General features: G+C 42.3%; 1 protein-coding gene across 2 annotated transcripts in view; it reads left to right on the top strand.

Annotated features, from left to right (window-relative positions):
• tulp4a (TUB like protein 4a) overlaps nt 1-25323 on the top strand; it is a 451862-nt gene that overhangs the window by 141740 nt on the left and 284799 nt on the right. The window contains exons 5-6 of one of the 2 annotated variants that reach the window (XM_072581105.1): nt 8532-8666; nt 25066-25232. In XM_072581105.1, coding sequence (XP_072437206.1) covers nt 8532-8666; nt 25066-25232 — 302 coding nt within the window. The remainder of the gene's footprint in view (nt 1-8531; nt 8667-25065; nt 25233-25323) is intronic. The other variant, XM_072581106.1, reaches the window with a different exon arrangement.

Genomic DNA, 25323 nt, shown 5'->3' with positions numbered 1-25323 from the left:
CGCTTATACCTCAATACCTAAACTGTTAGTATCCCTCTTGCAACTTGCCTTTCCTCCTGTTTTTGTCACTTTTAAAATTTGGCTCCAGTGCATACATGTCCTTCTTCCAAGTATTGCAAGCATTTGTAAATAGTTGCACTTCCATCACTGATTTTGTGGAACTCCAGAGGTTACAGATTCCAACCTGAAAAAGAAGTCTCTATTCCCACTGTTTTCTGACTATTGGCCAGTTCTCTATCCATAACATTATACGACATCCAACAGTGTGGGCTCTTATAACTTCACCTTTTGTGAGGTGCCTTATCAAACTATTTCTGGAAGTCAAAATACAACAAGTCAAAATGGTTGAGATTTCTCCAAGCTAATCTGACTCTGCTTGATTAAATTATGATTTCCCAAATGTTCTGGTATTACTTCCTTTAATAGGACCTCAAATGTAGTAAGCTCAGGGTAGCATGGTGGCTGTGGTTAGCACTGCTGCCTCTCAGCACCAGGGACCCGGGTTCAATTCCACTCTCTAGTGTAGAGTTTGCAGTTTCCTCCCACAGTCCAAAGATGTGCAAGTTACATGGATTAGCTATGCTAATTGCTCCATAATGTCCAGTGATGCATAGGTCAGGTGTGTTAGTTATGAAAGATATAGGGTAGGGGGATGGATGTGAGTGGATTGCTCTTCGGTAGGTTGGTGTGGACTTGCTGGGCTGAATGGCCTGTTTCAGACTGCACGGATTCTATGATTCTCTAATCATACAGCATTCTCTCCACCTGCAAGCCTTTCCTTTCACCCTAACTGGAATATAACTGTCTCTGAACTCTTATTAACTCATTTTTGATGACTTCCCATTTTTCACCTGTCCCTTTATCTGTGAACATCTGCCCCCAATCAGCTTTTGAAAGTTCTTGCCTAATACCATCAAAATTAGCCTTCCTCCAATTTGACCTTCAACTTTTGGATTTGGTCTATTCTTTTCCATCACTATTTTAGAACTAATAGAACTATTATTGCTGCCCCCAAAGTTCCCAAGAGTATGTTAAGTTTTTCACCTTCTCTAGTGTGAGAACATAGACATAATGAATCAGAAAAATTTCATGTACACTTTCTCCATCTAAACGCTTAAAACTCTGGTAGTCCCAGTCTATGTTTGGTAAGTTAAAATCCCCTACCATAACTACCCTATTATTCTTACAGATAACTGAAATTTCCTTGCAAATTTTATTTCTCAATTTCCCGCTGACTATTAATGAGTCTGTAATACAATCCCACTAAGATGATCATCCCTTTCTTATTTCTCAGTTCCACCCAAATAATTTCCTTGGATGTATTCCCAGGAATATCCTCCCTAAGTATAGCACTAATGCTATCTCTTACCAAAAACGCCAATCCTCCTCCTCTCACCTCCCCTTTCTATTCTCCCTATAGCATTTATATCCTGGAATGTTAAGCTGCCAGTCCTGTCCATCTCTGAGTCATGTTTCTGTAATTGCCATGATATCACAGTCCCATGTTCCTAACCGCGCCCTGAGTTCATCTACCTTCTCTGTTAGGCCTCTTGTATTGAAGTAAACGCAGTTTAATTTTTCAGTCTTAACTTGTTCTCTGCTTTGTTCCTTCCTGCCCAGACTGTTTGACTTGCTCCCTTTCCCAACTGTAAGATTCATTTTTTACCTCACTATTTCCCTTGGTACCCCAACACGCCCCCCCCCTCCAAAAAAAAAACAGATCAGGCAAACCTCCCTGCCAGTATATTAGATCCCTCCCAATTCAGGTGTAATCCATTCTCCTTGTGCATGTTACTTCTACCCCAGAAGAGATTCCAATGATCCAAAAATGTGAACTCTCTTCTCCTATGCATCAGCTCCTCAGCCACGTGTTCATCTACTCTATCCTCCTATTCCTACCCTCACTAGCTCGTAGCACCGGGAGTAATCCAGATATTACTACCCTTGAGGACCTCCTTTTGAAATTCCTGCCTAACTTTCTAAATTCTTTCGGAATCTCATCCTTTTCCCTTCCTATGTTGTTGGTGCCAATGTGTACAATGACCTCCTGCTGGCCCCTCTTCCCCTTTGAGAACATTCTGTACCCTCTCTGAGACATCCTTGATCCTGGCACCAGGGAGGCAACACACCATTCTGATTTTTCGCTGCTGGCCGCAGAAATGTCTATCTGTGCCTCTGACCAGAGAGTTCCCTATCACAAGCGACTGCTTGGAACCGGACATACCCCTCATTGCATTAGAACCAATCTTGATACCAGAAGCTTGGCTGTTCATGCTGCATTCTCCTGAGAGTCCATCACGCCCTACATTTTCCAAATCAACAAACCCGTTTGAAATGGGGATAGCCATAAATGATTCCTGCACTACCTGCCTGCCCCTTGAAACTTTCAGAATACTGAATGGCCTGGACAGAATGGACATTAGGAAGATGCTTCCATTGGCAGGAGGGATGAGGACCCAAGCGCATAAGAGTAAAGGGAAGACTCTTTAGAACAGAGATAAGGAGAAACTTCTTGAGCTAGAGAGAGGTGAATCTGTGGAATTAATTGCCTCAGAAGTCTGCCTAGGCCAGGTCATTGGGTATATTTAAAAGAGAGATAGATTGGTTCTTTATTGTCAAGGTGATCAAGGGTTATCGGGAGAATGCGAAGAATGAATTTGAGAAACCTATCAGCCATGATTAACTGGCAGAGCAGACTTGCTGGGCTGGATGGCCTAATTTTTAATTCTATGTCTGGTGGTCTTATTCCAAAAGGATACAGGGTAGACCATTTTTTGGAGTGAGATGAGGCTAAAGCTGCTTCACTGAAAAGGTCATGAATTTGTGGAATTCTCTACCAAAGTGCGATGAAGGCCATGTCACTGAATCAAGAAAGAAAGAGATACATTTTTAGATATCAAAGATGCTAAGGGGTATGGAGAAAAAACATTGAACTAGAGGATCAGCCAACATCACATGAAACATTGAAGTAGGCTTGAAAGCTGAATGGCCTAATCCTGCTCCTAGTTTACATGTGCATGTGTTTTTGTATATGTAGGAGAAAGTGAGGACTGCAGCTGCTGGAGATCAGAGCTGGAAATGTGTTGCTGGAAAAGCGCAGTAGGTGAGGCAGCATCCAAGGAGCAGGGCTCATGCCCGAAATGTCGATTCTCCTGCTCCTTGGATGCTGCGCTTTTCCACCAACGCATTTTCAGCTTTTTGTATATGTATACAATTTTCTATAAAGAAAGAAGCTTTACTTTCCTTAATTAGCTTACAGTTAGCATTTGGGAATAGCTTACTAGTTGATCTTTTTGATCAGGGAAAAATTATGAGCTGGAAAAAAAGCAATCCGACAGTCAACGGAGGGGACAAATAACCATGGGAATGGGTAGCGGAACTGGGGAGCATTGGAATTTGAGAAAAAAAAAGTCTAGAATCGTAACTGATAACTTGAATCTTTGGGATTGGAAAAATAATATGTTGTTTTGTCCTTTTGAGTTAGTTTAGGTATACAGTTAGATTTGGCCTATTTGTGATCTAGCTCCATATGTCATTTTTCCCTTTTATCCCTTAATAACAAAAAAAAATCAGTTAGTTTTAAAATTAATTCACTTAGTCACCGTTACTCACATTTTCAAAAATTTCAATTAGATTCATCAGAGGTGGTTTATCTTTGCAAATCCATTTGGCAATTTTCTAAGCGTATTTTTATTGAAAATGTTTTTTTTAATATTACATTAAACCAAAAACAATGCAAATCAAAATAATACACATATACATAAAAAGCAACAACTAGATGAATAAATAAATAAGAAATATATAATACGGTTCAGAGTGACAAAAGATCATCGAGAGCACTAACTTGCACATGTTCGTAATTCTTTCTCTCAGGGTGTTAGATTCATTGGACACGACTGTCATGGCTGTCCTTATTAGTGTGGCAGATAAATCTGTTCCAGGTAATCCAAAAAGGGACTTATAAAAATTCTCAATTTTTTTGGTGTATCATACTTATAAGAAAATCCAGAGGGATACGCTCCATGATTAACTTACATGATTAACCCGACAGACCAAGGGGGTTTTCAGACACCCAACGTAGCAAAATATTTTTCCTTGCACAAAAAATAAGGATATTGTAAAGTTTGTTCCTGTGCGTGTCTAAAGGAAGTACACTGGGCAGGCCCAGAAGAAGAGAGATCATGTCCATCTCCAATCTGTCCCCAAAAACCTCTCTTTTGTACCTACTACAGCGCTCCATTGTGTCCAGAGTCTGTGGCAGGACCAAATGCAATGAGTGAGAATGCCCTTAGTCGTTTTACATTTGGGACATGTTGAGGATACTCCCACTTTGAATTTTGAGAGGGGATCTGGATGGACCCTGTGGCGAATCTTCAGCTGTAGGGCATGGGTCCTGTTACAAATTAAAATCTTTCTTGCGCTTTCCCATATATCCTTTCATGTCTCAGAGGAGATCTTGACTCCCAACTGTTTCTCCCAGACCTTATAAAACCGCTGGACCGTGTCTGAAGGGTCACCCCCTAACAAGTGATAAAGAGTGCTGCCAGAGTGTTACTAAGCACCCTTTTCTCTGTGTCAGATCAGTAAGGGTCAGTTAGAAGTGTACTTCTTTTTTGAATGAAATCCCTGATTTGGAAAAAATGGAAGAGGTCTATGCTAGGTAGTTTGTACCTCTGAGTTACTTGATCAGAGGACATCATTGTTTCCCCCTCAAATGAGTCAGCCAGGCAAAAGACAACCTTAGCTGCCCAGAGTTTAAACCTGGAATCCATTAACTTATATGGAACATAGAACATTACAGCGCAGTACAGGCCCTTTGGCCCTCGATGTTGCGCCGACCTGTCAAACCAATCTGAAGCCCATCTAACCTACACTATTCCATGTACGTCCATATGCTTGTCCAATGATGACTTAAATGTACTTAAAGTTGGCGAATCTACTACCGTTGCAGGCAAAGCATTCCATACCCTTACTACTTTCTGAGTAAAGAAACTACCTCTGAAATCGCTTTCACCATACTTGGAAAAAGGCTGTCCCTGTCCACCCTATCTAACCCTCTGATTATCTTATATGTCTCTATTAAGTCACCTCTCAACCTTTTTCTTTTCTCCAACGAAAACAGCCTCAAGTCCATGAGCCTTTCCTCGTAAGACCTTCCCTCCATACCAGGCAACACCCTAGTAAATCTCCTCTGCAACCTTTCCAAAGCTTACACATCCTCCTTATAATGCGGTGACCAGAACTGTACACAATACTCAAGTGCGGCCGCACCAGAATTTTGTGCAGCTGTAGCATAACCTCAGGGTTCCGGAACTCGATCCCTCTATTAATAAAAGCTAAAACACTGCCTTCTTAACAACCCTGTCAGTTTGGGTGGCAACTTTCAAGGATCTGTGTACCTGGATACCGAGATCTCTCTGCTCATCAACACTACCAAGAATCTTACCATTAGCCCAGTACTTTGCATTCCGGTTACTCCGATCAAAGTGAATCACCTCACATTTATCCGCATTAAACTCCATTTGCCACCTCTCAGCCCAGCTCTGCAGCTTACCTATGTCTCTCTGTAACCTATAACATCCTTAGTCATTATCCACAACTCCACCGACCTTAGTGTTGTCTGCAAATTTACTAACCCACCCTTCTATGCCCTTATCCAGGTCATTTATAAAAATGAAGAACAACAGTGGACCCAACACCGACCCTTGCGGTACACCACTAGTAATTGGACTCCAGGATGAACATTTCCCATCAACCACCACCCTCTGTCTTCTTTCAGCAAGCCAATTACTGATCCAAACTACTATATCTCCCACAATCCCATTCCTCCGCATTTTGTACAATAGCCTACTGTGAGGAGCCTTATCGAATGCCTTGCTGAAATCCATATACACCACATCAACTGTTTTACTGTCATCTACCTCTTTGGTCACCTTCTCAAAGAACTCAATAAGGTTTGTGAGGCACGACCTACCCTTCACAAAACTGTGCTGACTATCCCTAATCAAATTATTCTTTTCTAGATGATTATAAATCCCATCTCTTATAACCTTTTCCAACACTTTACCAACAATTGAAGTAAGGCTCACTTGTGTATAATTACCAGGGTTGTCTCTACTCCCCTTCTTAAACAGGGGAACCACATTTTCTATCTTCCAGTCTTCTGGCCCTATTCCTGTAGACAATGACAATTTAAAGATCAATGCCAAAGGCTCGGCAATTTGCGGGAAAACTCACCCTTCCTGGCAGCCCTCGCTTCACCACTCCTTCTCTCCTTGCCGCTCTGGCAAAATTACACTCCGTTGGAAACCCGGAATACCAATTATATGTACAAAATCCATGTATAACAAGAACCAAAAAATGAAACAAAACATAAAGTGCCACAATGGAGCTGAATAGGGGAATTTACCCTCCATGTAAAGGGGGCAACCTACACCTCCCAAAACCTTGCCTTCTGCTCTATTGCCAATATGCCAACCAGGGCAATTGAATACAAAAACTGGGACTGAACTGCCTGCAGATAGGCATCTAGCCATTGCAAATAACTTCCTAACTCCTTCCACTTCGAGCTGCACCACAGACACAAGCAAAAAGAGAAAAAATAGCTTTAAATAATGGGTTAAAAGTGAAGACTATGTCCACCCCCAAGTATAATTTAACACTGGTTAGTTCCAGGAAAAAACCAACAAGACTTTCTTTAAATATAAAAAATATTACCTGTATCTATTAAATTGTCCCATCTAATTTAAAGTGTCCACAAATGTTTTTGCTTTCTGTAGAGAGTCGAATGGATGTGCAGATCCATTGAAAGCAAACCAAAACACTGCTATGTACCTTGAATAGTGTTGGATCCTGAGTTCCCTTAATCTTTTCTCGATATCCTTCAAAGGATTTATTTTCCGGATCACCACCACCGAGAAGTCCTGGAGAAACATGATCCTGAAGCCCTCGTGAGCCAAAGCCTTTGGCAGTTTCCCCTGGGTTCTGGAGGTTTCCATGATTCTTTGTGTGTCCCTGTAGCTATGAAACCGCGCGAAGATAGGGCAGGGCACTGGTCCAAACCTGACCTGCGTGCCATAACCCGGTGTGCTCTTTCAATTTTCACCCACCCATTTCGACTTCTATGTTGAGGAATTGAGCTGCCAGTTCTTGAAAAGTTCCACTGGTTTCCGTTCCCTCGAGTAGACTGACGATAAGGGCATTTTTCCTCCTGCCCCTACTCTCAGATCGTCAACTTGATCGATTAAATTACGTACCTGTATTTCAAGGGCTCGGATCTGATTTTATGATGAATCAATCGCAGTCTATGCCATTGCAGTTCAGCGCCTGGCCTCATCTGCTCTCTTCCCGAGGTTTTCAAGCTGCTGATCATGTTTTTGTATTACGGTAGAGAGCGAGTCCAACTTACTGTTAAACTTTTCTTTGATCTTGTCTTCAAGCTTTTCACACAATTTTGTAAACTGTGTGACAAAGGCCTGGTGAGGAATTTGGGGGGGGGGGGCAGTCACAGCCGTGCCTGAATTAGATGCCTCTGGCGGGAGCTCCACGTGTTGATCCTTTTCAGTGTTTTGTCATTTCCACTCGGCAAAACAGGGACTGATAAAAATTCTACAACTATTTCAGTGTTGAAACTTAGCGAAATGGTTTGAGTAGGGTGGGTTAAAGCACTGCTTTGCTTGTACTTTGATGCAGAACCCAGCAAAGCAATCCGTTTAGATGGCCGCCATCTTGGATTCTCTATTTTGGCAATCTTTAAATTGCTGTTTTTTAGGTATTTGTCATCCTGATTATAGATGCTATTAATTTCTGAAATAAGACATTAAGCGATTTGGTTGATAATTCATTGAGTGCTTTCTCCTTTCTGAAATGTTAAAGAAATGGTAAGTAATGCTCCTTAAATTGAGGGAAGTTCAGAAGTTCCTTGATTCAATATTGCGTGCTGATCCTTTCCTACACTGTATATATTTATGCAAAGTAGCAGAATGTCCTTCATTTCCTCCTTTTCATTTATAATGTCACTGAGTTTTCAATAGATAACTCCTGGTCATTCTGTTATTCCTGACTAACCTTTTTGTGTTGAGTTTGATATCTCTTGCAAGGTTTTATTCTCCCATTTTGTACCACTGTGCTGTACAGTTTCAATTTCCAGAATCATCATTTTTCATGTTTGTAAGCATTTTAATTTAATTTTATACTGCAGAGGGTACCAACTAATGCTCTCTCACACAGTAGTTTTGAACTAACAAGTTATTTATCTATGAGCAGATTTTCCCAGTCTTCAGTCAACAGTTGCATAGCATTTGCTCAAAAGCAGAATTATTAAAAGTAATTTTATGCAGTTATATTTGTGTCCATTTTAGGCTAAATTTTAAAAAAAATTCTTTGTTTCTGTTTGAATCCGTTAAAGTCAATGAACTTTAAATGGTCTCAGGTAGTACCATTTTGAGAAATTACAAAAATCGTTCTTGTATTCAAAGGCTATTTTACGTGCCCTTTAAAATTTAAGTTATGGTTATGTACTTTCATTACAGATGGCCCAACAATATACCCCATACCAATTCAGAATAGCAAGCCAGTGCTGACTGTTAGCTTCACATCTGGGGATATTAGCATGATGAACAACTATGATGATTTGTCACCAACTGTGATCCACTCAGGTTTAAAAGGTGAGAAATGGAGTTCATCAAAAAGTATTGAAGATTTCTTTCATTTGCAAGTGTGGAATAACATGTCAAAAAGTTTATTTAATTCCTTTATAATTAAGATTAGATAGCACTCTTTCCTCTTCCAAATAAAAAATTTCAAAACTTCTATTTGTGCGATGTTACTTGTTTTTTGACTTTCAAATCCATATGTGTACAGAAGAAACTCAATTAACCTAAGGACATGGACAGGCAATATTTTGTTTGGTTAATCGAATTTCGGATAATCGAACGCAGATGACATCGTTTAGCTGAGCAGTCTTGCTGGGTAATTCATTATTCAGATAACTGAATGCCGGATAATCGAGGTTCCTCTGTATTTTTTAAACCAGGAATGGATGGTGTAATGGTAACATCACTGGACTAGTAATCAGGCTGATGTTCTGGGGACATTGGTTTGAATCCTACTGTGACAGATCTTGAATTCAAACTTCACTAAAAATCTGAAACTAAAGGCTAATTTAACAGTGTCCATGTCATAAAGTCCCATCTGGTTTGCTAACATCCATTCTTTTATAGAAGGAAACCTTACCCTGTTTGGCCTTCATGTGACTCAGACCAACAGCAATCTCAAATTGTTTAGAAAGCCAGTCAATCAGGGGAAACTGGGGATGGACAACAAATACCAGCTTTGCCAATGCTGCCCATAACTGATATAAGAACAAAGAGAAAAGTGAGAAAGAGTGGACTGGTTCTCCTCTATTCAATGTTTTTGATTAAGTTTTGCATTAGTTTAAAAAGTAATTTTACTATGTTTGCTGTGAACAATAAGTAACCAATCAACAAAATTTGCTGGTGTTAAGGAAGGAACACGTTAACTGAGGAAAATAAAGAAAATCACAGTGTCAAGCACATGCCTTTGCACAGTAACATAGGTCCACACATGTACAGTGTTAAGGAAACATATCCCATACAAAGGAAGATGAAAAAACTTGTTTAGATTCCTTTGTCTCTGAGGCGTAAGGTTTTAGCATATGGCCAGTGTGGTTAAGTTGGTTTTTTGAATGTAGTTAGTCATTGTTTATAGTGCAGTTTTTGAAAATATCTTGATTCACAGTGAGTAAAAATCAATTTGCTGTGCTGGGAGAATAACATAAGAGGACCTGGGGTTATGAGGGAAACACAGTGACAGGTGTTAATGTTCTGAAGTTGTTATATTTCAATGTTAGTTGTGAGGCTTGTAAGATACCTATGGGGGAAAAATGAGCTGTACTTCCTCCAGCTTGCACTGAACCTCACTGGAGCATTGCAGCAGACCTTTGACAGAAATTCTGGCATGGGAACATAGTGATGTGTTGAAGTGGCAGGCACCAAATGCTATGGCTTAGATTGAATGAAGTCCATTGCTTCACTTGGACAGCATGTCTGGGGCTTTGGACAGTGAGGAGGGAGGAGGTAAATGGGGAAGTGGTGTACCTTCTGTGATTACATGGCGGGTGCCTTGAGGATATGAGATGGTGTTGGGAATGGATCAGGAGTGGATCAGAATGTGCTGGAGGGAATGAATCGTATGGAATGTTGATAAGAGAGGGCAGGGTAATATCACACTGGAGGTGGTGGTGGCTTATGATCCTTTTGGATGCTGATGTTGGTGAGGTGGAAATAGAGGACAACAGTCCCTATCGTTGTTGTGGGTGGGAAGGCATGAGGGCAGAGGGAAATGTGTCGGGCATGGCTGTGGGTCCTATCAATCATGATGACAGAATGCTCAGTTGAGGAAAATAGTGGACGTAATCGAGGCTGTCCCTGTGGAAGGTGATATCATCAGAATTAATATGATGGCGACGGAGAAACTGGTAGCGTAGAATAGAGTCATAGAACATAGAACACTAAAGCGCAGAACAGGCCCTTCGACTCTCGATGGTATGACAGGTCGGCGCAACAATCTGAAACCCATCTAACCTACACTATTCCACGTGCGTCCATATGCTTGTCCAATGACGACTTAAATGCACTTAAAGTTGGCGAATCCACTATCGTTGCAGGCAAACCCTTACTACTCTCTGAGTAAAGAAACTACCTCTGACATCTGTCCTATATCTATCACCCCTCAATTTAAAGCTATGCTCCCTCATGCTCACTGTCACCATACTTGGAAAAAGGTTCTCCCTGTCCACCCTATCTAACCCTCTGATTATCTTAAATGTCTGTATTAAGTCACCTCTCAACCTTTTCCTCTCTAACAAAAACAGCCTCAAGTCCCTCAGCCTTTCCTCGTAAGACCTTCCCTCCATACCAGGCAACATCCTAGTAAATCTCCTCTGCACCCTTTCTAAAGCTTCCACATCCTTCTTATAATGTGGTGACCAGAACTGGACACAATACTCCAAGTACGGCCGTACCAGAGTTTTGTACAGCTGTAGCATAACCTCATGGTTCCGGAACCTGATCCCTCTATTAATAAAAGCTAAAACACTGTATGCCTTCTTAACAACCCTGTCAGCCTGGGTGACAACTTTCAAGGATCTGTGTACCTGGACACTCAGATCTCTCTACTCATCTACACTACCAAGAATCTTACCATTAGCCCAGTACTTTGCATTCCGGTCACACTGATCAAAGTGAATCACCTCACACTTGTCCGCATTAAACTCCATTTGCCACCTCTCAGCCTAGCTCTGCAGCTTATCTATTTCTCTCTGTAACTTACAACATCCTTCGTCACTATCCATAACTCCACCAACCTTAGTGCAAATTTCCTAACCCACCCTTCTACGCCCTCATCCAGGTCGTTTATAAAAATACAGCAGTGGACCCAACACCGACCCTTGCGGTACACCACTGGTAACTGGACTCCAGGATGAACATTTCCCATCAACCACCACCCTCTGTCTTCTTTCAGCTAGCTAATTACTGATCCAAACTGCTATATCTCCCATAATCCCATTCCTCCGAATCTTGCACAATAGCCAACTGTGGGTAGCCTTATCGAACGCCTTGCTGAAATCCATATACACCACATCAACTGGTTTACTGTCATCTACCTCTTTGGTCACCTTCTCAAAGAATTCAATAAGGTTTGTGAGGCACGACCTACCCTTCACAAAACCGTGCTGACTATCCCTAATCAAATTATTCTTTTCGAGATGATTATAAACCGTATCTCTTATAACCTTTTCCAACACTTTACCAACAACTGAAGTAAGGCTCACTTGTTTATAATTACCAGGGTTGTCTCTACTCCCCTTCTTGAACAGGGGGACCTTGCAGGAAGCTGAGTGTGAGATTTTGCTAAAACAGACTTAAAACTGGGAGTGCCTTTTCATAAATAACCACTACAAACCCACCAAATCTCAGTTACCTTGACAGTTTTAACAAAATCTGTAGTTGGGTATTGTGCCCAGAGAGATTTGACGGCCTTGTTCTGAACTAAATATTCAAGATGATGAATTTCACTGTCCAAGTAATTATTCCTTTTCAGGTATGAGTCACAGACGTAGTATTTAGAAAATTGTTATCATAATATTATTATGATCTGGGCATAGTGGCGTAGATTTTTATTTTGAATTGAAGCACTGTGTTAGCATCATATCCACCAAAGCAAGATGTTGCGCGCGTTGCTTAATGAACAACTGGCTGGTCTTCCAGGCTTGCAGATTCTGGTGTTGCATTAAAAGCCTATGACCCCTCTAAATATGTAAGACATTCCCCTAAATTTCAACCAGCACCTTAGTGAGCACTTGTATATAAATTAGATTTGGGGGTGCGAACTGAACACGTCATTGGTTTGTATGCAGAAGGTGCTGGAACAAACTGATTGACAGAGGACTGCTGGATACCACTTCAGAAGCTACAAGCCAGGAGCTTCTGCTCAGCCTATTATGGTTTGCCCTTGAGGCCCAGAAATACCTCCCAAAAAGTCAAAACTCACTCCCAAGTTTATTGATGCTGCCCTGAAAAGCTGCTGTATGGATTGACCTAAGGAAGGTCTATTCTCATCTTGGGTGACCCGTGATAGAAGGCATGTTGTTGGACCTTTCTTGCTTGGACTGAGATCGCAAAATGACATTGGTTCACACCAAAAGGAATGGAAAGCAGTGTCACAAGAAAATGTCATGCCTTAAGGATAGGGAGCACCGTCTCTCTGCTAGTTCACACACTCGCAAGGGCATTACTAAGTATAGCTCTGTCATTGCACAGGCATCTTTCAAAGTCTCAGTCTGCAAACTTCAGCATCACATGAATGTTGTGCACTTGAGTTCACAGTCGCTTCATTCTCTGAAACTATTAAACCATTTTTTCCTTGCGTTTCTCACTCACTGAGTGTGGTTCACCACCTCATATGGTTACACATGCTCACAAAGTGCTTCTGTAGCATCACGTTCATCACTTCTGTTAATTTTATTGCAGGAAAAGTTGGTACACAACCACGTTGAGAAGGGTAAGACGGATAGGGGGATGTCGACTGCTGCTTTTCTCTTTTGAGCAAATGTCATTGAGCTGGCTGCAGAAGATGGAAATTGTTCCTGTAGTGACTAGGAGACACAAGTAGGCCAGTAAGCAAGCATAATCGTCAGCAGAAGCTCTCTTGAAATTTTGTGAACTATTTATTTCACTTCGAAAGATACAAGCAGCACCTGGGGAGCTACATAGTTCAAGAGCTGCAACCTGAGCCTCTCACACCAGCAACATCAGAGGAAGAGGCCTATGACCCCTCTAAATAAGTAAGACATTCCCCTAAATTTCAACCAGCACCTTAGTGAGCACTTGTATATAAATTAGATTTGGGAGTGCGAACTGAACACGTCATTGGTTTGTATGCAGAAGGTGCTGGAACAAACTGATTGACAGAGGACTGCTGGAGACCAGGCACAGAATCAGCCCCAAGCAGGTGAAGTGCTTCTTTACTTGGCCACATGCTTAATTTGCATGGAGAAACATGATGCTGCCCCCTTAACATTGCCAACTGTTTTGCAATTTCTGCTTCCCTGATGATCCTTCAACCTCTTCCTGCTATCTCCTGCTCTCCCTCCTCCTCCTCAATCCACTCTTCCATGTCAACCTACTCTTCCTCCTGTGTCCAGAAAATTTAAAATCGTTATGGACCTCTCCAGTGATGGTAGTACCAGTGTGTATCTGCTAATAGGAGTTGTCTCAATGCATCCGCATTTGCTACTTGGCCTTCTGGATTGTGTTCCAACTTGTAATTTTACACACTTAGCTTCAGAGTGAATTCAATGAAACTATGGGTGGCACTGCTTTGTCCTCTTTAGTTGACTTGTCTGTGGTCCATTATTATTACAAACTTACATCCATTGGATGTTATTGGTGTAACTTCCTGACTCCGTATATGACCACCAAACCTTCCTTCTCTATCTAGGCGTATTTACACTTTGCATTAGTCAAAGTCCTGGATGAGTATGCTGTTGGACGTTCCTCTCCATTGTACTAATACTACCCTGATGCTGTATGGGGAGGCATTGCATTTCATTACCCGATCTCACTTGGGATCATAGTATGCCATCACCTTAGAAGGTGAAAGCTGTTTCTCACTTCCCTGACAACTTTGACTTGCCAACGTGACCAGTGCACGAAAGCAAGACTAACATTCAATTTGAAATTTAAGAGGCCCATTCAGAAGCCAAATGAAAGTGGAAAAGAAGCTGTTTTGAACGTTTTGGTACAGGTCGACCGCAGTATCAGTTACCTGCGGTTTACCACAGCCCAAGCATATCAAAGGGAACCTTCTAGAACCCAGAGGCTGCCAGGAACGTAAATTTCCCATTTAAATGAACGAGTTTGCGCCTTTTTCAGGCTTCCATGGTATGTCTTCAAACGTCCTCTGGTGGGTAAGGGAGGAATACTGTACATGCGGTTAAGCTTTTGTATCTTCTGCTTGATGGAAGACTTTGGAAGACATCATAACCAGGGTGAGAGAGGTTTTTGATGTTGGCTGTCTTTCTAAGGCATCAAAAAGTATGGATGCAGCCATTGTGTGGAAGGATGGCTTGCAAGTGGACTTGGCTGTGTTCACAGCTTCCTGTAGTTTCTTACAGCCTGGGCAGTGCTTTTGCTGTACCAGACAGTGATGCATCCAGATAGAATGCTTTCTGTGTTGCATTGATAAAAATTGGCGACAGTCCTAATGGACATGCTGAATTTCCTTAGCCTCCTGAGGAAGAAAAGGTGTTACGCCTTCTTAACTGTCACATTAGTGTGGGTGGTCCAGAACAGATCATCACTTCCAGGAACTTGATGCTGTTATCCACCTCCGTTCAGCGCCATCAATGTGAATAGGAGCATGCCCTCTTTGCTTTGGGATGTCAATGATCAGCACTTTAATTTTGCTGATGTTGACGGAGAGATTGTTAACTTTATATCATGCCATCAAGCAGTCTCTCTTCCTTTTATTCTGACACATCATTGTTTGATATCTGACTCTGAACAGTCGTCAGCAAACTTGCAAGTAGAGTTCGAATGAAATTTGGCCACACAGTCATGAGTGTGCAGGGAGTACATTAGAGGGGGGGACGTACATATCCTTGTGGAGTGCTGGTGTTGAGGGTTATCATGGAGGAGGTGTTGTTCATCTTCATTGATTGCGGTTTGTGGGTCAAGAATCCAGTTGCAGAGGGTGGAGCAGAGACCTAGTCTTGGAGTTTGGAGATTATTTTGGTTAGGATTATAATGTTGAAGGCAGAGCTGTAGTCAATAAATAGAAACCTGATGTAGGTTATTATCCAAATATTCCAGGGATGAATGTAGGGCTAGGGGGATGGTGTCTGCTGTAGGCCTGTTGTGCTGGTAGGCAAATTGCAAGGGATCGAGGTAGGCTTGGAATCTTGAGTTGATATGAGTCATAACTAACGTCTTGAAGCACTTCATAATTATGGAGGTGAGAACCAATGGGCAGTTGTCATTGAGGCACATTACATATGTTTTCTTTGGTACCAGGATGGTGGTCTTCTTGTAGCAGGTGGAGACTTCAGATCCTGGCAAAGAGAGTTTAAAGATGTCAACAAAGCTGGTCCACATAGGATCTAAATGCACAGCCGGGGAATCCATCTGGGCCAGTCACTTTCCATGGGTTCACTCTCAAGAAGGCCAATCTGGTGTCTGCAGCAGTGACTGAGGGAACAGGTACATCCAATGCTGTCATGGCTGGTATTACTGTTTCACTTATCTTCTGTTCACACTTTTGATCGTCCTCACTTTATCTTCCAACAGATGCAACCCGGTCTTGTCGACTCTGGAGCCCAAGTAGGTCATTCGGGGTGCCTGGAACACACGTTTTTCCCTTCTAAGGCATGTGCCCACTTGGGAAAAATATCTGTGGACTATATCCACATTCTCTCAGTGCTCCTTATTGGTGTTCCCAGTTATTAGCATGTCATCTAGATAAATGGCAACCTGAGGTAAACCTTGCAGAATGTTCTCCATGGTCCACTACAGGTTGCAGATAAACCAAATTGCAGTGCTGTACATTGGTATAAACCATTAATGCATATTAATGTAGCAAACTTCTGGAAGTCCTTATCTAATCACAATTGTAAGTATATATGGCTCATATCCACCTTCATGATTCCCCTATTGGATTGGGTATTTATCTAGCTGTGAAGAGCGGTTTACGGTTTAAAATCCCACAAAGATTAACTGACCAGTTGAGCTTCACAATCTGTACGACCAGTACTATCCATTCCATAAACTAGACTGGTTTGATGATTCGTTTGCTTTCTACTGTTCTGATTTCTGCCTCTACTTTTGCCTTCGAGGCAATTGGCACTGCACATGCTTTGCAGAATCGTGGAATTGCTTCCTGGTCAACATGCAAGGTGGCTTTGACTCCTTTGATAGTGTTTCGACCTTCATGAAAAACATTCAAGTATTTAATTAAGACTTCAATTAGGCAGACATTTTCTAAGCAAAATATGTGGAGCCAATCTAAGTGAGTCTTTCTCAACCAATCGAGCTTGGGCTTGGGCTTTCCATGGGTTCATTCTCAAGAAGGCCAGTCTGACATCTGCAACAGTGACTGAAGGAACAAGTCTGAGGCTGTATGGCAGGTGACACTGTTTCACTGATCTTCTGTTCACAACTTTGATCACCCTCACTTTATCTTACAACACATGCAACCCGGTCTTTTCGACTCTGAGGCCCAAGTAGATCATTTGGGGTAACAGTCAGTGATAGCCATCTTGTCCCTCATATGAGACCGGAACCAAATGTGTGGGAATTGGTTCGGTTCAGTTGGCTGGATTGTTGGTATATAGAGCAGTGTGATACCAATAGTGTGCGTTCAATTCCCATCACCGATTTGAGGTTACCATGAAGGACTCTCCTTCTCAATGTCTTCCCTCACCTGGTGGCCCTCAGGGTAAATCACCACCAATCCCTTCTGTCTCTAATGAGAGAGCAGTCCTATGGTCTGGTAAGATTATGGCAACACAACAACAACCAAACTTTTAACCTTAAACTGTAATTGCGCTCTGGTATGGGTTCATAGTCTAGCTGAGGTCTTGCACAAACGTAAAGGTTGGAGTCCAGAATTTTGTTAAAGACTGGTTCTGCAATCATGGAAACAGAAGCAGTGGTATCAACATCCATTAGAATCAGGTGACCATTTAATCAGACATTTACTTTGATTTTGATTTGGATGATGCTAGGCAATTTAACTGTTCCAAACCAGATGTTGGTGGACTTTCCAGGGTGCGCACTATCCTGGATACCAGCCTATGAGTTCTCTCATTCAATTTAGATCCAGTGTGACTCTCTTGCTGTCTGAAGTCCACATACTGGCAACAATTGCAATAGCTTACTGACCCGGATCCTGAAGAAAGTTTTAACTGTATGGCTGAGCCTTGGCTTTGTTTTGGGGTTTTGCAGTGGGCTGAATTAAAGTCCCTGTGTTCAGGATATGATTAGATTAGATTAGATTCCCTATAGTATGGAAACAGGCCCTTCGGCCCAATAAGTCCACACTGACCCTCTGAAGAGTAATCCATCCAGACCTATTCCCCTACCCTATATTTTAGCTTTCACTAACGCAGAGGCAATTTAGCATGGCCAGTTCACCTATCATGCACATCTTTGGATTGTGGGAAGAACCCGGAGCACCCAGACGAAACCCATGTAGACATTGGGAGAATGCGAACTCCACACAGACAATCGCCGGAGGTGGGACTTTAATCTGGATCCCTGTCGCTGTGAGGCAGCACTGCTAACCACTGAGATACCGTGCTGCCCACACTGAGTGTCCTGAGTGAGGCTATGGAATTGCTTTCACTCAGGTGGTATTCCCCAAGCTTGGTCAGACTGGCAGGGGTGTCCAGTTCCTTTGGAATACTCTGCAACTCATGCTTCACTTGCCACATTTTCCAATGATAAAACCAGTTGTAGTGCCTTTTTGAAGTTTAGTTAGGCTTGGGCAAGTAGGCACTTTTACTTGGTTAGATCATTAATCCCACATATCAAGCAATTTCTCAGCATCTCATTAAGTGTTGAAATAAAATCAAATGTCTCTGCTAGTCACCTTAACCTAGTCATAAATCCCGATGCAGATTCCCCTGGCTCTCAAATCCTGAGTAAAACCGATAGTGTCTCCAAATTAGTGGAGGCTTGGGGTTGTAATATTCCTTAAGTAAATCCATCAACTCTTCAAAGGTTTTAATATTTGGTCCCTCAAAAAAACTTAGGCTCCTAATAATTGAAAAAGCTGTGGGTCCACAAGCTGTCAGAGGAATTACCTTTTGGTTTTCTTCTGTCCCAGTGTCATTTGCCCAGAAAGATATTGCGTTCCTTCCACATACAGGCAGGTTCAAACAAGTCAAACGTTCCAAATAAAGGAATATTGCCAGAACTATTTACCCCAGATGACAGTTGTAAGCGAATTTCTTTGGGGGTATGCTTTGTCTTGTTATCACTGAAATAACTCCACAGAGGCATGTATCCCATCACCAAGTCACCCTCTATTGAAATGTGGAGAGATCTTGATACTGAGCCAGCTCTCAGCGTGAGCAGAACCTTTGATACTCCTTTTTTGTTTTTTTAACAGGATGTTTGACACTTCTGTTCTTTTTCTTAACCCCACACTACCGCCTAAATGCGGTAGTGCTTATTTTTTTCTCAACAGGTATGTGCAGGTGTGAGACACAGTGAAAGACACAAGGTGCACAAATCTTTACTCAAATTTCCACCACCAGGAAGAAAGGAAACACCCGCGTGGGCAGTGACAAGCAGTGCCCTTCACATCAAAGGGTAATGCTGAGTGATCAAACAGTGAAAGGCAGGGCAGGGGTTAAATCAAAATAGAATTGGACGGGGAACTAATACACTCCATTCCCTGCGGTGCCCACCTCTCCCTGAACATCTCCAGGGTGTTGGTGGACACCGCGTGCTCCTTCTCCAGAGACACCCGGGCTCTAACGTAACCGCGGAAGAGGGGCAGGAAGTTGGCCCTAACTACCCCCTTCATGGCCCACTGGACCTGTTTATGGCCACTTTGGCCAGGGATACTCCTTTTATTTTTTTTTCTTCTTACGAAGTCACCCTTTATTTACACATGGAGAGTCCGTAATCCAGGTCCCTCAGAACCAGCTCTTAGAGTGAACAGAACCTCTGATACTCCTGTTTATCTTTTTTGTTTTTTTTTCTTTTTTTCTTCTTTTTTATACCCCCACACTACCGCCTAACTGTGGTAGTGCTTATTTTTTCCCCAGCACCCACGGTGTGTGTGAGACACAGTGAAAGACACAAGGTGCACAAATCTTTATTCAAATTTCCACCACCAGGAAGAAAGGAAACACCCGAGTGGCCTGTGACAAGCACTGCCCTTCACATCAAAGGGCAATGCTGTGTCATCAAAGGGCAATGCTGTGTGATCAAGCAGTGAGGGGCAGGGCAGGGATCAAATCAAAATAGAATTGGAGAGGGAAATAACACATTCCATTCTCTGCGGCGCCCACCTCTCCCTGAACAATTTCAGGGTATTGGTGGACACCGCGTGCTCCTTTTCCAGAGATACCCGGGCTCTAACATAACCGTGGAAAAGGGGCAGGCAGTCGGCCCTAACGACCCCCTCCACGGCCCGCTGCCTGGACCTGTTGATGGCCAGTTTGGCCAGGAATGCACCTTTTTTTTTATATAGTTTTTTTTCCTTAACCCCCACACTACCGTCTAACTGCAGTAGTGCTTATTTTTTTCCCCCAGCACCCATGTTGTGTGTGTGCAGGTGTGAGACACAGTGAAAGACACAAGGTGCACAAATCTTTACTCAAATTTCCACCACCAGGAAGAAAAGAAACACCCGAGTGCCCTTCACATCAAAGGGCAATGCTGTGCGAGCAGACAGTGAAGGGGAGGGCAGGGATTAAATCAAAATAGAGTTGGAGGGGGAAATAATACACTCCACTCCCTGCGGCACCCACCTCTCCCTGAACAACTCCAGGGTGTCGATGGATACTGCATGCTCCTTTTCCAGAGACACCCGGGCTCTAACGTAACCACGGAAGAGGGGCAGGCAGTCGGCCCTAATGACCCCCTCCACTGCCTGCTGCCTGGACCTGTTTATGGCCAGTTTGGCCAGGGATACTCCTTTTATTTTTTTTTTATTTTTCTTTCTTTCTTATTTTTCTTTTTTTTTTGTTTTACACTCCCGCCTAACTGCGGTAGTGCTTTCTTTTTCCCCAGCACCCATGTTGTGTGTATGCAGGTGTGAGGCACAGTGAGAGACATAAGGTGTACGAATCTTTATTCAATTTCCACCATCAAGAAGAAAGGAAACACCTGAGTGGCCAGTGACAAGCAGTGCTCTACACAAAAGCCAATGCTGTGTGATCAAAACAGTGAAGGGGAGGGTAGGGATTAAATCAAAATAGAGTTGGACGGGGAAATAATGCACTCCACTCCTTGCAGCGCCCACCTCTCCCTGAACGACTCCAGGGTGTTGGTGGAGACCGGATGCTCCTTCTCCAAGGATACCCGGGCTCTAACGTAACCGCGGAAGAGGGGCAGGTAGTCGTCCCTAACGACTCCCTCCACAGCCTGCTGCCTGGACCTGTTTATGGCCAGTTTAGCCAGAGATGCACTTTTTATATCTGTTAGCTGGGGCTCCCTGATTGGAACAGATTAACAGACCCAATCAGGGAACTCCTATTCTGAGGTCTACCTGGCTGACCTCATTACAATCACTACACAGTTTGCCTCTCATTTTTTTCTCTGAGCTGACCATTTCCATGGTTACATATATGGTTGCAGTTTCCTTCCTACAACTTGGCATATTTTATGTCTTTATCATCATTTACTACCTGCCAATTTAATGGGACCTTTATTGATATAAGAGAATTTTGGAAGTTAAAGCCAATATCTTTCTAACCACTTTTTAAAGACCTTTGGTTGAAATCCAACAGGACCTTAGATACTTTTCAGCTTGCAGCTCAAATAATTTGTCCAGTACTAATTCTGGAATGGCTCAGTGGTTGACACCGCTTCATCATAGTGCAAGGGTTTGATCCCAATCTTAGATGACTGTCTCTGTGGAGTTTGCATGTTCTCCCCATGTCTGCATGGGTTTCCTTCAGGTATTCTGGTTTCCTCCCACAGTCCAAAGATGTGCCTGTTTAGGTGGATTGGCCATGCTAAATTCTCCATAATGTTCAGGGATGTGTAGATTAGGTGCAATAACCACAGGAAATTGCAGAGTTACAAGAATAGAATAGGGGACGACTCTGGGATGGGATACTCATTAGATGGTTGGTGTGGACTTGTTGGGCCAAATGACCTGTTTCCACACGGGATTCAGTGATCATGACATTCCTGACATCTCCTCACCTTCCATTTCCTGATTTGTGGCTGCTTCTGGCGTGTTACCTGCAGTGGAGACGGATGCAAAATATTTACTTATTCTTCAGATAAATTTCAGATCACTTTGTTAACTTTCGTCTTTTCAATATTTTTACGTCACCAATTTTCTGTTTTTATATTTCTGACTAGCCTCCCCTCTAATTTTCCTTTTATTCATTTTTTGGTTGGTCCTTTTTCATGTCCAATCTTCTGAGCTGCCACCAGTATTTGCACTGTATGGTTTTTTAAGTTTGAATCTTGAATCTTTCCAATTAACCATGGTTGGTGGGTGAATCTTTCTTACTCTTTGGAATGTATCTGTTCTGGTTATTATGAATTATCTCCTTAAGTGTCTGCCACTATCTCTCTTTATCTATTCTTTCAGCTAATTTCCCAGTATAGTGAACTATACCAGTTCTGTTGTCCTCATATATTAGATTAGATTACTTACAGTGTGGAAACAGGCCCTTCGGCCCAACAAGTCCACACCGCCCCGCCGAAGCGCAACCCATACCCCTACATCTACCCCTTACCTAACACTACGGGCAATTTAGCATGGCCAATTCACCTGACCTGCACATCTTTGGACTGTGGGAGGAAACCGGAGCACCCGGAGGAAACCCACGCAGACACGGGGAGAATGTGCAAACTCCACACAGCCTGAGGTGGGAATTGAAGCCGGGTCTCTGGCGCTGTGAGGCAGCAGTGCTAACCACTGTGCCACCGTGCCGCCCTATATATCTGATAAAAGTCTCAGAACCACACTTCTCTCCCTCAAATTAATTGTAAAATTCAATCATATTATAGTTGTTGCTACCCTCTTCACTTTGGTGTAATTAATTAATTCTATGTTCATTGTACAGTACAAGGTCTAAAATAGTCTGCTGTCTGGTTGGCTGCAGGATATGCTTGTTCTAAGCAGTTAGCCTGAAAAAAAAGATAAACTGCTCATATAGTCCCTAAATTAAAATATCTCATAATGATCACCATGCTTTATTTGTAGTAAAATAGATTCAAAGAATCTCTACAGCTTGGAAACAGGCCATTTGGCCCATCAAGTTCAAACTCACACTCTGGAGCGCATCCCACACAGAACCACCACCCCCTACCCTATCCAGGAACCCTGCATTTTCCATGGCTAACCCACCCATCCTGCACATACCTGAACACTGTGGGCAATTTGGACTGTGGGAGGAAGCCAGAGCACCTGGAAGGAAACACTGACAGACAGAATGAGAATGTGGAATCAAACTGGTCCCTGACTGTGTGAGGCAGAAATGCTATCCACTGAGCCACTGTGCCGGATTGGATTTAGACATCAGGCCAATGTGAACTTGGAGGCATCCTGTACTGGCAAGGGAGCACCAGTGTCATAAGCTGTGACTGGCAATTAATCTACATGTGAGCATATGAATTAGGAGCAGGATTTAGTGTCTTGCTCTCGTTCTGCTATTCAACAAAATTATTGCTGATCTAATTAATTCATATTCCTGCCTGCCCCCAAATAGACGCCATCGTCTACAGGTTCTCTTCAAGCCACACATCATTCTGACTTGGAAATATATTGCTGTTCCTTTTGTGCCACTTTAAGGGTCAAAATCCTGGGACTCCATTCCTAAAAACATTCTAGTTATACCTACACTGAACAGATTCCAGTGGTTCAAGTATGCATCTTACCACCCGCTTTTGAAGGGCTAATAGGGATACCAATATGTATTGGCCAAATCAGTGAAGATCACATCCAATAAATAGATTAAATAGATTACTGGCCGTGCAAGACTTCTTTCCTTCTTCCCATGACATTGGTTGACAAAAACAACAACGATTGGATCCTACCCATCACATTGTGAGATCCTCTCCAGCATTGAGCAGATGGCCTGAACCTTGGTACTGAGCAGTCAGCTTCTGCATAGAATCCCTACAGTTGGAAACGGGCTATTTGGTCCAACTAATCCACAAGTAGACTCTCCGAAGAGCATCCCTCCCAAACTCGCCCTCCCGTACCCTATCCCTGTCATCCTGCATTTCCCATTCATAGTTCTCTTGCTTTCACATCCCAGGACACTATGGGCAACTCACCGTAGCCAGTCCACCTAACTTGCACATCTTTGGACGAAACCCACGCAGACACTTGGAGAATGTGCAAGCTCCACACAGACATTAGCTAGAGTCTGGAATTGAACCCGTTCCCTAAAGTTCCTCAGCCAGAACCTTCCAAACCCACAAACGAAGGATGAGGGCATCAGATATATGGGATTCCCACACTGCAAGTTCCCTTAGAAGTCAATCACCATCCTGATGTGGAAAAATATGGGCCTTCTTTAAGTATCTCTGCTTCAAATTCCTCCATAACTGTGTTGTAACTCTATGTAACAGCACATGGACATCAATAGTTCAAGAAGGTAGCTCATCAACGCATTCTCAATAGCCGCTAAAGATGAGCAATAAATGCTTTTTAAATACCAAGAGGAGGGAAGGCAGGAAATGCTGATGAAACAGAGGCAGATGGAGTGAATCCTTAAGAATATGATTCAACAACAGAGAAAGATTTCAACAGTGAAATGTTGAACAACATGTTACACAACAAATGTTACACAACATGTAAGTCATGAATTGATTTTTGAATAGAAGCTATAAGGGACTTTATCATCTGCAGTAGTTTGACTGCTGGAGTGGTGGCTTTTATAATCAGCATGATTGCAAGTGAAACTGTGGCAACAACACTTTTGCGCTGAAAAGTAGCAGTTGTCAGATCGCTGTCAGGTACAGGGAATATATCTGGGCGGTTGGAGAGGCTTAGCCTGCTACAAAAATATTAAGCCAGAACCTTGTTTTAAAGTTTTATAAATGCATCAGAATGAACAATTGAAGTAGTTACAAGCACAGCAGTACGTAGGTTCAAACTGAGGAAGGGACACTCGACCCAAAACATTAACTCTGATTTATTTCCATTGATGATGCCAGACATGTTGAGCTTTTCCAGCAATTTGTATTGTTATCATGGATTCAAACTTTTTGTTTTAGTTGCAGGCTATCTGTATTGAAATTATATATGAAATAATTGAGAGTGGTTCTTCCCTCTTCCCTTCTGATATTCACATGTTTTGATTTCTGAGTTGACTTTTATGGAGCCAGTCCTCTCAGCTATTTGGGCATAGACAAGGAGGTTATTGCTGGATAAAGAGTACAGGACCCTGGTAACCATGTACTTCGACTGCCTCACAGATGGAATAAATGAGAAACGAGAATACGTGAATGTCATTGTGTGTAGCTACATGCAAACTGTTTCTACTAGAAAACAAAGTTTGAGATTTTATGTGAAACTTAAACATTTTTGCATACATAAGTTGTGTCTTTCATATGCAATTACTTCAATGAATGCTTTTTGTATATAATAATGAATAACTCCTTCCTTCCACAGGTTTCAGGTCTATTGTTCAATACATAAAGAACTTATTAAATGACACCTAACCTTTAAATACTTCTTTTGAGTTATGCAACAATTGTTTGTATTTTTGAAAACTTAAATGATGTACTTTGTCAGTTTATTGTGGTAATTCTTTTATTGTCTACCTTATTATTCTAGATGCAGTTGTACAGTGGAGCAGCCAGGGGAACTTACTTGCTGTAGCAGGCATGGAAAAAGAGAGTCAACTTTATGAGTTGGGAAGTCTTCCAGTAATGAAAAATGCAGCTGTTAAATTTTATAATAATCATGGAGAACATATTTACACGCTGGAAAGTCCCACTCAGGTACAGAGGTTGGATCAGCAATTTTAACTTGAAAATTACTGTGGTCACATATGTACTTCTACCAAAACTGATATCATATTAAGTATGAATA

Source organism: Chiloscyllium punctatum, chromosome 11 (genome assembly GCF_047496795.1).
Source record: "Chiloscyllium punctatum isolate Juve2018m chromosome 11, sChiPun1.3, whole genome shotgun sequence".
NCBI classification, from domain to species: Eukaryota; Metazoa; Chordata; class Chondrichthyes; order Orectolobiformes; family Hemiscylliidae; genus Chiloscyllium; species Chiloscyllium punctatum.
Note: the sequence above shows the minus strand (reverse complement) of the source record. Positions and strands in the feature narration are given on the sequence as shown.